The sequence below is a fragment of the Pan paniscus genome, chromosome 17, assembly GCF_029289425.2.
Source record: "Pan paniscus chromosome 17, NHGRI_mPanPan1-v2.0_pri, whole genome shotgun sequence".
Classification (NCBI taxonomy): domain Eukaryota; kingdom Metazoa; phylum Chordata; class Mammalia; order Primates; family Hominidae; genus Pan; species Pan paniscus.
Genome location: NC_073266.2, coordinates 30,361,686 through 30,375,817, shown reverse-complemented (window position 1 = coordinate 30,375,817; position 14,132 = coordinate 30,361,686). Strand labels below are relative to the sequence as shown.

General features: G+C 38.5%; 1 protein-coding gene across 19 annotated transcripts in view; it reads left to right on the top strand.

Moving 5' to 3' along the window:
- Positions 1-14,132, top strand: part of PTPRM (protein tyrosine phosphatase receptor type M) — an 826,562-nt gene that overhangs the window by 497,283 nt on the left and 315,147 nt on the right. For all 19 annotated transcript variants that reach the window (XM_003817914.7, XM_063597202.1, XM_055102562.3 and 16 more), the window contains 2 exons: positions 8,463-8,664; positions 11,547-11,649. In XM_003817914.7, the coding sequence (XP_003817962.2) occupies positions 8,463-8,664; positions 11,547-11,649 (305 nt within the window). The remainder of the gene's footprint in view (positions 1-8,462; positions 8,665-11,546; positions 11,650-14,132) is intronic.

The window sequence follows — 14,132 nt, the reverse complement described above, 5'->3', positions numbered from 1 at the left end:
ATAGAAACAAGCAGGTGTGTTTTTTTAAGCTAGCATTTATTTGAATGCAAATTCCACAAAATTATATGTTGTAAAGTTTCTAAAAATCGTGGCAAATTCTCATATGGAACCTCTGCTTGAATACCTTTCAGAACTACTGACAAAAGCCTGTAAAGATGAGCTGTCAGACAGTGATCACCAGTAAACCCCTTCCCTGACCCAACTAGCCTCACATTTATGTTTCCTTATAATTTTTGAAAATTGGTATTGAAACACACACAAAAATTAATTCAAAGCTAAGCGAAGAAAGATAAAAGAAAAAAGTTGATTTTTGTACTGTTATTGATGCTATTCATTGGCTGCTTCATTGTAAAAGAATTGAATATTATGAAAATTCATGGCTCAGCTTTTATAGAGCTAAGTGTTATAAACAAATCAAACAAGTTCATAGTATTTTTTCTCAGTGATGAGAATCTTTTAGTTTTTATTTTTGGCCCCATTGCCATTTTTAGGTCTCAGTTTTGGGGATTTTTACCTAGTAACAGGATTTTAAACTAGGAAACATGCAGTCTTTGAAATCAACTTTAATTTCCAAGCCATAAGTTCACCTGTCCTAAAAGCCACATGTTGCTATCTAGACAGACAGAAAATATTTAACAGAGTCTTTCTTTTTAATCCTACAAGAGATGTATCTCTGTGTGGTAAGTCACTTTAACATGAAAACAATGGGAATAATAATTCAAAGGAAAAACCCATTAGTCTCTGATTCTGCAGCCAGGACTACCCAGTTGAACACTGATCTAAATACTACTACAATGGGGATGCATGAATGTGTCATAAATCAGGGTTTTAAAAATCAGATATGTGTAAGTAGAACAGATTGGTTCAGTTTTGTAGGGACCAAAGGGGAAATATGTGATCCAGGCCAAAGTGATTAAATACAAGCTTTCTGGCCAACAAGTCTTTCTCCCTTTCCCATGTTTTCTACAAGTAGGAAGGAAGGGAGTCCCCAGCTCCCTCAAGGTAGGTCTTAGGTGGAGTCTCAAGAGGAGCTCTTCTTGAGCTGAAATGCACCTGTGAGCTACGATTCACCCAGCCTATGCCAGAGTTTACAACAGGCACATACAGCTTCCTCCCGGAGCTGAAGATACATGTTGAACCAGATTCAGTCCCTCTCTGGAGAATCACAGACTTCTGAGACAAAATCATGCTAAGGAAATCAAACACTTGCCCCAAAAGAAGCAGGGACCATGGCAACATTGTTTTCTGTCATGGAGTCACATTTGAATACTGGTAAAAATCAGAGGGTGAGATAAATTGCCATGGTTGGAAAAAAGTTTAGTAACCAATGACACAGGTGTTTCTTTAAGGAAGGCAGCACACAGGATAATTTTTGAAGGAAAGAAGAAAGCACAGATGGAATATTGTTGATGTTTGTATTAGGCCGTTCTTGTTTGGCTGTAAAGAAATGCCAGAGGCTTGGTAACTTATAAAGAAAAGAGGTTTAACTGGCTCATGCTTCTGCAGACCGTACAAGCATGGCACTTGCATCTCCTCCAGGCGAGGGTCTCAGGAACCTTATGAATGTGGCAGAGGGTGAAGGGCAGCAGGCATGTCACATGGCGAGAGCAGGAGCAAGAGAGAGCAAAGTAGGGGGTGCCACACTCTCCTGTGAACTCAGAGCAAGAATTCACTCATCACCAAGGGGGTGGCCCAAAGCCATTCACGAAAGTTCTGCCCCCATGACCCAAACACCTCCAACATTGGGAATCTCATTTCAACATGAAATTTGAAGGGGACAAACATCCAAACCATATCAGTGCTGGAAATGAATATGCTGTAGCTTTAGGTTATTCTCAGTTCTCTGTTTGCTTATTATGAAAGATACACAAAAGCATTAATGATCAAAAACGGCTGACAGCATTGTTTTTTCCAGGAGTTATGGCAGTTCACAGCCTTACATCATTCTTCTGGTTTTCTTCCTTGCTTTCTCCTTTTCACTCCTCTGACTCCATTCTCAGCCTTCCAGCACTAGCCTTGCCTCTCTGACCTTCTTGTCTTCGTTCTGGCTCAAGTCCTTCTCATACGTTACCCTCCACCTCAGTCATTTAATTTTGTCAATCATCTTCCTACAACCTGGGTCTGATCGTTACACCTTTACTCAGTAGCTATCAAAATCTCTTATTTTGTCGAGTTGTCAATTTAATACTGCCCTCTGAAAGAATACTTGTAAGTGCAGAAGTATTCAAAATAAAATATCCTTGCTTCCGAATTTTACTTTTCAAATGTAATTACTATTAACAGCTAGATACACGTCCTTCTAAAATTTTACAAGGTAGAAACTGTAGTGCAAATTCATTAATGAATATAAAATGGATGCAGTTTAATAAATATTATCAAACCCAGCATTTTATACCATATGAGAATAAAATACCATATGAGACTCCCACCTCACATCATACAAAAATAAACACCAGATTCATGATCTAAACACAAAAGTTTAGAAGAACCTTCTAAGAAAAAGTAGGAAGACATTTTTGTTATATATTTTTCTAAGCTTGATATAAAACTCAGCAGTCATTAAAAATAAAGATTGACAGATTTGGTTATATAAAATTGTAAACTTCTGAATGATGAAAGATACCATGAAGGAGGTCTGAGTACAAACAGAAGACTTGGAGAGATTATTTTCAGCACTTACAGCAGTCAACAGGCTGGTGGCTATAATATATAGAGACCTGCTACGTAGTAATAAGAAAAAAACAAAACACTCTATTAGGAAATAAAATGGACAAAGACACTTCAAAAAAAAATTCACCCAGCATGTAAGTATATGGTAAAGTACCTACCCAGCCTTACTAATGATTGAGAAATGGAGTATTACAAGTGATACAGAAGTTTAAATTTCTATAATATCAAGTGTTAATCAGTGATGTGGAGAAATGTGTACATGCATAGTCTGTTGATGGGAACACACATTTTGCAGTCTTTTTTTGTAGGCAATTAGGGAGAATCTATCAAAATTTAAACATAGCTTGCCAAACCTATTTCTAGAAGTTTATTAGTAATACTCCCCAATGTACAAGGATATTTGCCCAAGTATTTTCATTGTACCCTACTAACTTTACATATCTCTAGTGAGTAAATACCAGACTCCTGGTCATGAGACTAACACATGGATTGTTTTAAAAGCTTTAGTATGTCTGAGATATTGGAAAAAGACAAAAGTAGAAAAGGTACTGTTCCTTTTCTGTTGAAGTAACTGCCCCATCAGCAACCAACTATAGAAAGAATGAAATGAGTTCCAAACTTAGGGACTCAATACATGAGTGTGTGACTAGAGTATCAAGTGCAGTTTTGGTTGGGCACTTTAATCAAGTAGAATGGTCTAGATTTGCCAGCTGATTGGGACATTCAAGAGTCTAGAGTTGAAGACACCTTAATATCCTTAGCCTGGATAACTGGGCTGTTAGTCACCATCAGCTGAGATAGGTGGTTATGTAGAGGGAATGAGAATTTAGGGGCCGTGTTAAGAAGTTTGTTTTCAATACTCAAGGGCTTCTGTGATCCAACCCAAATCTATATTTATAACGCCATCTCCTACTATTTTTCTTCTGGAACTCAATGAGCCATGTATATGAAATTGTCTCTTCGCCAAGAGCCTTCTGAGCCATCGCACACCCTGCTTTTGCTTAGATTCATTCTGCCTGTGCCATCCCATCGCTCTCCTCCTATAGCAGCTCTGCCTATCTTTCAGTATTTTATTCAAGTACTTTACTTTTCCTTGAAATATCCTAGGTCCTTTCCTCCCCTAAAATCAGATTTAATTATTCATTCCTTTGTTTTCTCAGAATAATTGCTTAAACCTCAATTAGAGGATGATGTTTTATGCTGGCTGGAATTACCATCAACTCACACTCTAGAAGATTTTGATTCCCCTCTTCTATAACATGCAAGTCAAAGATTGCATGTTATTCTATCTTGGTTTCCCATGAATCTCTCAGTTTAGAATTTGAGGCTTTAAGTAGAGAAAGGGAAGACAATTTTGGAAGATTTCAGGCACTTACCTGCAAATCAGAAATCATCCAATAGAAGCAACAGTTTACTCCATCTCACCCAAATCTAACCCTCACACATGATGTTGAGATCTCAGTTTGCTTTTGACATGGCACATCCCATAAAATTACTTACATCCAACACTGCAGCAGCAACGTTTTTTACGGAGGCTTCATTACAGTTTCCTGGACCTTCAGCCAGGGACAGAGTACAAGTACAGAAGCTTCCAGACTTCCTTCTTGTAGTTTCCTGCTGTACTGAAGTACTTAACAGGCACTTAATAAGCATGTATTGAATGAACAAGTGGAAAAGTAAATGCTGAAACCATATGGACATTTGAGTTTGAGCATGGGGGTGTATTTTGGTGCCCTTTAGAGCAGCTGCTGAGGTTGGTGAATGTCTACCATCAGCTCTGTGGCAGGCAGTGGGGTTGTAGAGTTAGAGTGTCCCTGCTGCCGAGAAGCTTTTCTCATTCTGATATTCAGACTCCAGGGCTCTGTGGATGGGTCTGAGATGGGGAAACCCATCACCTTTGTGACATTTGGTGGACATATACATGCCCAACATATTTGTTTGTTAGGGGTGAGGGAGAGGATCTGTAATTTTTAGGAGTGCATGAATTAGTGTATACATGTGTTTTTTAGAAGTAGGAAAGAGAAGGTGTCTAATTTTTACCAAATTGTCAAAGGGCTATGACTGGAAGCCAGCTAAGAACCCCAGTGTTATTTTGCAGCCACAAGGCTTTCAGCAAGTCCAAGCCCATCAGCCCTGCTGGAACAACAAGTCCCTTAGTAAAGCGTTTGCTTGATAGTCTCTGTGGGTGGAGCAAAGATCCCACTTGTCTTGAGTGTTTACATGAGCGCATGCACACACCCGCTCTCCCCAGGAGTAGTTTTAGGAAAATAGATACTGAGTGCCAAATATTTACTGATCACAATGGGATCAGGAAAAGAATAAGACATCAGCCACTCCTCAGAAAGAAGATACAATTACATGAAATGTTCCAATTCCTCTGGTATATTTAAATCATGATTTAAGATCAAAGAAGAGATTTCACAGTACTCCAAGATTCATTGCCCAGTGAATTGTATGAACAGTCACAACACAGGCATTCAGTGGATCTAGTGATTGTTAGGCCAGGTTTAGGAAGGCTTTACAGATACACAGAATGGGAACTCTGGATTGGGACATGGATGGGTACTTTTTTTGTCCCAGTCTCATCTTTGGAAACCAACCCTCCCTCCCTCCTTTTCTCCCTCCTTCTCTCCCTCCCTCCCTCTCACCCTCCCTCCCTCTCTCCCCTTCTCTCTCTGCTTTTTTTTCATTTGGTTTCTGTGACAGCTTTCTCTCCTTTGGCTCTCTTCTTGCATTTCTGGCTCTTCTGTTGGCTTCTCCTCCTCTATCCTGTATTAAATACCTACATTCATTAGGGAGTGGTACCAGGCTCCTTTCTTTTTTTTCTAAACTTCCTTCCCTAGTGACCCCCTCCATTCCAGAATTGAATATCATCTCAATCAATGTTCATCACCCCCAGTCTTCACTTCCAGCCCAGTCCTCTCGAATCACAGCTTCATGTCATACATGTGTGTCCACCTGACTGCCGTGGGCATTTCCAACTTAGTATGTCCACCTGTGTCTGTAAATTTCTCCTCATATGTTCCATTCTTTTCGATACATGGGACCGTCTTCTGATCAAGCCCAAAATGGAACCTATCCTTTATTCCATCCTCTTTTTTTTATATCCAGTCCTTCACTGAGTTCTGTCCATTTTATCTCTAAAAGATGCCAATTCTTTTCATCTCTTGCTGTCTGTACCAGCCCCACCTTATTCCAAGCCCCTGTATTTTCTCCCTTGTGCTATAGCTCTAGGCCCTGGACTCTGCTGTACTTCCTAGTGCCCTCCCCACTACCTCAATTGCCCCACCAATCAAATCAACCTTCCACCTGCAGTCAGGGTGAACTCTTTATAAGGGAAATTAGATCATTTTATTTTCATGCTTAAAAGCGTTCAAGGGCTCCCTGTTGTATGTATCCAAACTTTTTATCTTGGGGTGCAAAGCACTGTACAGTATGGTCCTACCCACTTCTCAAGCCCCCAAGGAACAACACCGACCTCCTTTCTGTTCATATACTGTGCCGCTTCACTGCCTTAGTTGCTACTGTTCTTCCCCAAACTCTCAGCATGACTAACTCCTTGGGAAAGTTCAAATCTCTTCAGCTTAACTGACATCTCAGTGGGCCCTTCCCCAGCCACTCTTAAGTGGCTGTGTAATAACCTCTCTCCCCTGACAGTTCTCCTTATTTTAGCACCCTATTCGTTTCTTCCATGGAACTTGGTGTTTTGAAAGTATTCATTTACTTACTGTATGCCTCCCCAGCTCCATCCCACCCTGTCCAGATTCTCAGTTATCTGAAACAGGGCGTGTATTTACCTGCTGGCCATGGTGCTTGCAGAGTGTCAGTGTTCAATCAATGTTTGAATAAAGTAAATGAATCTGAATAGGTAGAAAACATGGAAACAGAGCTAACTGTCTCATGTTCCAGGCAGGTGAAAGTTTACGAGCAAAAGCAGTGTCAGAAAAGCCACATTAGTGTTTGTAGGGCAGTTAGTCTTTATCCGCTGACCAGAACAGAAGGGAATATAATGGTATAGTATCACAGATTCAGAAGTAAGTTTGGAGAAGGTGAGAGCAAAACTAAGGAGTTTGGGCTTTCTCTCGTATGCATTTATGTTTCATTAAGGTTTCTAGACAGGCAATAAAATGAATGAGAACACTAAGCTAGCCACGGTGGGCAGCGTCAGTCCTCATTTTAATTATACTTTGTCATAGTTGTTGGATCACTTCTCCCCTTCCCCTACCAGACTGATACCTCCTTCAGGGAAGGTACGATTCCTAAAGCACCATGCAAGACCCCAGCTCAGAACACAGTGCTTGGCACATGAGAGGGGCTCAATGAATATGTTTCAAATGTATGGGTGAATTAGTGAGTAAACATTGGGAAGCAATTATGCATTCATAATAGAGGTTTAGATCCGTCTCCTCCAAACTGCCTTGTTCCCTGGAGGTATCCGAATGGAGGACCAAGTAATCACACAGCGGTTACATCGCTGACGTCCTTCGCTCAGCCACTGGGGGGTAGATTGGCTTTGTCTCTTCTTGACTTCCTTAACCTTGCATAGGAAGTCTGTTAGAGGGTTAACAATAGATACTCTGCATGACTCCAATAGTGTCATGCACTGCAGTGATTAATATATATAGCAAACAGTTTTCTTGCTAAAGCTTAGTTGATTCAGTCTAAATATTCTTTCAGAGAGGTCTTCTTAATTGTAATGACATGGTATAAATATAAGAAGAAAGAATGTCAATTATCACTTCATATAATAACAGTGTTAGTGTTCATGCACGTAAATTACAAGTAAGTTTACCTATTTAAAAGCAAGAAAAGTGCTCAGTTTTGCAATTTAAAACTTTCGAATATGCCACATTTTAAAATTATGTCATTACAACCAGTAGAAGTTAGTAATCACCACTAAAGTGCATGTTCTTGAATAGTTGATGAACTACTCATAGTGAAATTCTTTAAAATATCATTTGAAAGGGTAGGATTTAAAGGCACCTATGTTATATTTATTTTCAAACACTTCAGACTCATCCAACATGCTTTGAATATCTGTTATGTAGCTAGTATCATGAAAACTTCTAGAACTGCACTGTCTCATATGGCAGCTACTAATCACACATGGCAATTTAAGTTCAAATTTTCAGTTACTCAGTCTCACTAACCACATTTCAAATGCTCAGTAGCCAGATGTGGCTAGTGGCTACATTCCCATCATTTCAGAAAGTTCTATTGGAAGACATTGCTCTAAAGAAAAGAAATTAATATGACCCATAATGATCACTCTATTTGTAGCATCAGGAATGACTGGAATCTGTCTAGGATTCCAGTCATTGGAGCAGATATCCTCGCCCACATTGATGAAAACACTTCAGTGCCCTCGTTCCCAATAGGTAATAATCCTAAATCAAATTATGGCCACTAGATTAAAGATGAGGGCTTATCCTTGTCAGTATCTTATCTGTTTGAGCTAGTTGTATATTTTCTTATTTTGTTCTAAACCCATTGTAATGTAGTTTTACAAAATGACATTTTGAAAGCAAACAACTTCAAAGTATTAGCTTAACCCCGAACTCATCCTGTATATTCTAATCTACTGGCTTAAGTTCCCCTGTCTATAAAAGTAATAACTCAACAGCTTTGGCGGAGTTCCTTCATCCCTTCACTGGATTCAGGATTTCAAGAGTCTGAGTAGGAGCTTATCATAAAGTGTCTGACAGTGCATACATCAGAAGGGTTTATTGGATAAAGATGCAATCTGAGTCCATCTGCTCCAGATATTTTATCACTTTCTCATTCTTTTGCAGATCACCTACAAAGCAGTCAGTTCCTTTGACCCAGAAATAGATTTATCCAATCAGAGTGGAAGAGTTTCAAAGCTGGGAAATGAAACCCATTTTCTGTTTTTTGGACTGTATCCGGGGACCACATACTCCTTTACCATCCGAGCTAGCACAGCTAAGGGTTTTGGGCCTCCAGCAACAAACCAGTTCACCACCAAAATATCAGGTACTCTACATTCGTGAGTTGTGTCTTTTATCAGAAGTAACATTTTTGTCCATTTTCATTCCCATTGTCAAGTATGCCAAGCTCGCCCACACTAACATTGTATCCAAAGGAATACCCCTGGATGCCTGAAGCTCAGACTCACAGCTTTAAATGAAGTATTACAAATATTTCTCATTTGGGAGCTTAAGATCCTCACATGTTAGGAAGTGGCTATTGTTTTAGCAGGGCGTCTTGGAGGACTTGGGCATGAGGCAGAAGGTTCTGTTGGGACACTCTCATCCCCTTGTCAATCCCAAGTTGCCAGAGCAGTACTGTTGGAAAAATCTCTGTAATGAACCATGAACCATCGGGAGCTCCGCAGAAAGACAGTCATATAGAGTCTGCTTCCTGAAGGATCAGCCTCCTTGGGATCTCTACCATAAGAAACTTCTGTCCTGAAGAGAGGACATCATGTATTTACATGATGGTACCAGGCACTGAGGGCCTCCAGCTTTTTGCTTTTAGAGACTTAATTATGCCATCTAACAAAAGATGTAATTTGAGAAATATTTCTAGTCATGTTCAACTGTGCAGAAAATGTCTTTGTACTTCAGACTAGAGGAAATTAAGCTGCCATCTGGTATGGGATATACAACAGCAATAAAAAAATTGCATGAATATTTTTTTCCCATTTTTTCCCCTTTGGATATGAGTGTGGAAGTGTTGAGTTTTGGCTTTAACTATTTTGTTTGGGGTGGAGCAGGTGGGGTGGAAGTAGGGAAAGGAGCTAACTCTTGTTATCAGCCATGGTTAGGTCAATAATATTTAGCCTGACCTTTATATCTTTTATCTCTCATTCCTTGTTTTGTATTAATAAAAGTTATCATTTGGAGTTGAAGGAAAGGAATATTCACAACTAGAGTATTGTAAGTGTTTGGCTAGGTTTTGAGGGAGGGTTTAGAATTTTCTTTTTAAGCAATTATAACAAGGGATAATTTTTTATTGTGTAATATTTTATGAGCACAAACGACTTGAAATTTAATACACTTGATATTCTGTGTATAGAATTAGGTTATAGAAACAGTATGGAGAGTTGAGAAAGAGAAAATAAGTCTTTGGGAAGTTAGAATAATTAGAGATTAGAAAACTGACACAGATTGAAGAAAATGGGTTGGTAGAAGAAAGACCACTGGACTTGGAATCAAAAAATCTAGGTTCTAGTTATGATTTTGCCAGGCACTTCCTCTCTGATTTTGATCAAATAAATTTACTCCTACATACAAATTAAGATAATATTATCTAGTGCATGAATTTATCATGGGGATTTAAAGATGAAATAAGTGCCAATATATATACCTCGAAGCATGTTTTAAGAAATTTTTCCCATGTAAGTTACACTACAAAGATTATTGTCATAATGAGTGTATTTTTTGAATAAAATAATTCATTTTTGCTATTTTTATTAGATAAGAATTCTGACCAACATGGCTGTATTAGTCCGTTCTCACACTGCTAATAAAGACATACCTGAGACTGGGTAACTTATAAAGAAAAGAGGTTTAATTTACTCACAGTTCAGCATGGCTGAGGAGACCTCAGGAAACACAATCATGGTAGATTGTAATCAATGGTTTTGACCACTTTCAGCATGCCAAGTTCAAATAATTTTATTGAAAATCAAGCAACCTGACATTTTCATTAGCCTATATGGCTCATCAAGAATAAGTATTTGATTTTTATAGTCTTAAAACAGTTACAGTTTACAGGTCCTGTTTTCAATTTTCATGGACCTAAGAGAGGGAACCACTCTTGTTAATTCTATGTTATGAATTGGAGTTAATTTTTAAGAGAATTGAAATAAATTTTAATGCTGAGATGATTCAATAAATGGAACTCAGAAGTAACCCATATCTGTTATAAACAAATCTTTTTGTATATGTAAGACAATTTTAAAAACTGAATTTGCAAGAAAATGACCTCTAGCTTTCTCATCAAGGGGCTTCTACCAGTGGGCTGTGAAAATATGGTATGCCCTCCCACATCACAGCTCCGTGTAATGATTTGTCTTGTCCGTAATTACTGAAGACCTCTGTTGCTATCATAATAAGACTTAACAGTCTAGAGAAGGAAGATGCTGGAAACTGGCCTTAGAAATAGGATTTACATTGGGAGGAGAACTAACATTTGTAGAATTATATTTGCCTGTCTCTCTGTTCTCTCTTTGAATTACGATAATAAACGTAGAGGGTAGTTCCCCCCATTTTGAGATGTATAGAAGCTCTTATGCTAATTAAAACAAAACAGCAAAAAGTCAAACCCAAGCCTTTCTTATTTCAATTCCTATGTGTTTTCCACTGTCATGCTTTTCTGAGAGCCCACAGATTGTCACTAATTAATTCCAACAAATCTCTCTGACTCCCACTGTCCTCTTTAAATCCCCAATGAGTCTCTGGTACATGAAAAACCTTGATTTAGATGGAATAACTATAAAGTCCAATGATTATTTCTTAAATATGCCTTTAGCATAAACAGTTTATTTGAGAATTCATGTGTACAGAAAAGTGTACCAATTGTAAGTGTACAGCTCGGTGATTTTTCACAAGCTATGCTCATTTAGCCAGAATCCAAATCAAGAAACAGAATATTACTCACACCTTAGAAGCCCCCTCATACCATCTCCCAACTTCAACTCAAGATCACAGAGGACAGTATGGGCTGCTTTTAGCAGCTGTCGCTGTGATTCTGTGTAGGGAATATATGTGAAGCTTGCTCGTGGTTGTTGATAGCTGCAATGTAAAGTAAATGCACTGTGTTCTTAATGCTCTTTGTAAAAGAAAGTGGAAACTAAACTGAGAAGATAAACCAGAAATAATGAGTCTCCCATTCTACGCCTTTTTCCCCAGCACCTTCTATGCCAGCTTATGAACTTGAGACACCTTTGAATCAAACTGACAATACCGTGACAGTCATGCTGAAACCTGCCCACAGCAGAGGAGCACCTGTCAGGTATGGAACAGAGGGTTGGGCCGGCTCTAGATAGAAGAAAACTAAATCAAGTTGATTAATTCCTCCAATGTGTTTTCTAGGGATTTGCTGCAAATCTCAGCCAGCATGTAAATCCATATCTTTATTAGCTCTAATTAAAAGTAATGACTGAGGAAAATGAAAGGACTTTGATGTAAGGTGATCAAGTATTGTTTAAAGGGTTTTATTCTGATGCAAGTGAGTTGTTCTTTTGAAGATAAGGAACAAAGCACTAGTCTGTTGAGGAGGTAGTTTTAAATTAAAAGGTGACTGCTTGATGCAATTTGGTTACCCAAGGGCAGATGACATTTTTGTTCTCAGCTCTGTTCTTTGAATGGATGTTTGGATTTTTTCATTTGTGTATTTACTTTGGGTTTTATGTCATTTAATTTTTAGTAAATTGGCTAATTTCTCAATAAAATATGAGATGTATAGTTTTTTGAAAAAATAACAGATTATTGGAAAGAACATTGTGAAGTCTTTATCTGAACAGATTAGAGTTAATTACCAACATCTAGGCCCGCATCTTATTCCATGATGATTTATATAGCTAAGCAATTATAAAGTATAACTTTTATAGTGACTGAATAAAATAAACTGATTATTTCCACGACAGAGCAAAGGATGCCTGAATAGCTCTGGAGTATCAACTTGTCATAAACTCATTAATCTACATAAGTGAAATTTCTACTTGATTCAGAGGGATTTAAATGTTTTACCTTTGTATTATTGGAATAGTTTCCCTTCAGAGTCATCTATTACTTTGAATAGAGTACTTAGAAGAAAGATTTACCTGGACAATTAAGGCATTATAGGGTTTCTTTTCATGTTTCTTTTGTAGAATTTGATTTCATTAATCTTTTGACACCTGGCTATATTTGATCATGTTTTCACTGCAGTATCATAAGGCAATCAGTTAGATTTCTTTCTATTCAGTAAAATATATATGGAGGTTTCGGTTCATAAAGTCATAAGTAAAACCAGAATAGTATTAGTTTTTAGTGAAGTCAGATTAGGGAAGAGTCACAGAAATTTTTATTTGAAAAATCTCCAAAATGTTTAAAGCAATTTTTAGTTTATACTGTAGGATAATGCAACACAGTAGCTCATATGAGGTTTCATGCTTGCTGTTCATAGATGCAGTTTGTGAGAATACTATGAAATATATAAAATCTCTATTCCAAATTGGAGATAGTGTTACTGCTACCTTTCGAGTGATGTGCTTGACACTCCCCAGGCCCTCTGGGTTGATTCCTGTGGGTGGCACTGAGAGGTTGCACTAATCCAATGGACCCAAGGCACGCATTAGATGCTATCCAAGACTCAAGTGTACCCATGACCATGGCTCAGTCTTTTTTGACTTTAAAAGCTGAAATTTATTAAATGAAAATGTATGCTCTGAACATGGCCTTGGGAGTGTCATTTGTTTCTGACCCACTTAACAGTTGCTCAGACTCAGCAATAAAGGGTCATTGGGACAGGACTCAATATTTTACTGCAAAGCATCATGATCATGTGAATAGTTAGAGTTCACTCAGATTCAATGCCTCCAAACTGAAGGAAGCTGAAAGCTTAATCATTTTTCAAAAACAGCCAGTTATCCCATGGTACTTTGTTTTTATATGGATACCTTTTGCACATTTTCTATACTTGTATCTTACTTTCAAACCCTTTCAGTTGGATTTTCATTCGCATCTTTGTATAGATCTTTCCAAGACCAAGTTTTGTTGGTTTGTTTGTTTTTGAGATGGAGTCTCACTCTGGTCGCCCAGGCTGGAATGCAGTGGCCTTATCTCAGCTCACTGCAGCCTCTGCCTCCCAGGTTCAAGCGATTTCTTCTGTCTCAGCCTCCCAAGTAGCTGGGATTACAGACGTGCTACCGCACCCAGCTAATTTTTGTATTTTTAGTAGAGACAGGGTTTCATCATGTTGACCAGGCTGGTCTTGAACTCCTGACCTCAGGTAATCTGCCCATCTTGGCCTCCCAAAGTGCAGGGATTACAGGCGTGAGCCACCATGCCTGGCCAAGACTAAATTTTAAAATAATTGCTCTTTGCACAATATACCTGCACCCCTTTCCCAGTCCTCTTCCCTAGTCTTTACAAGGTGCCAGGCACACTCCAAACTACTGTTCCTATTTCTAGCATATGCCTCACTAAGACATTATTTTGTTGTTGCTTACTTTTACACATGTCTAGTTGTTTTTCGGAGACTTTGGGACCTTACTAGTAGTTCTTGGTGTCCCTCAGGCTTCCTATTCTTACGTCTATAAAAATACAGATCCAAATGCTTGTCAGAGTCCAAAATACATAACTTTCACTGCAGACCTTACATCATTTCATCACTTTGTATTGCCTCACCCTCTTTTACAGTTGTCATAACATCCCGGTTTCCAAGTTCAACACTGCTGTGCTTTTAGGAAGGGTCATGTCAGTATTGGTGAATAAGCTCCTTGAATTTGCCAG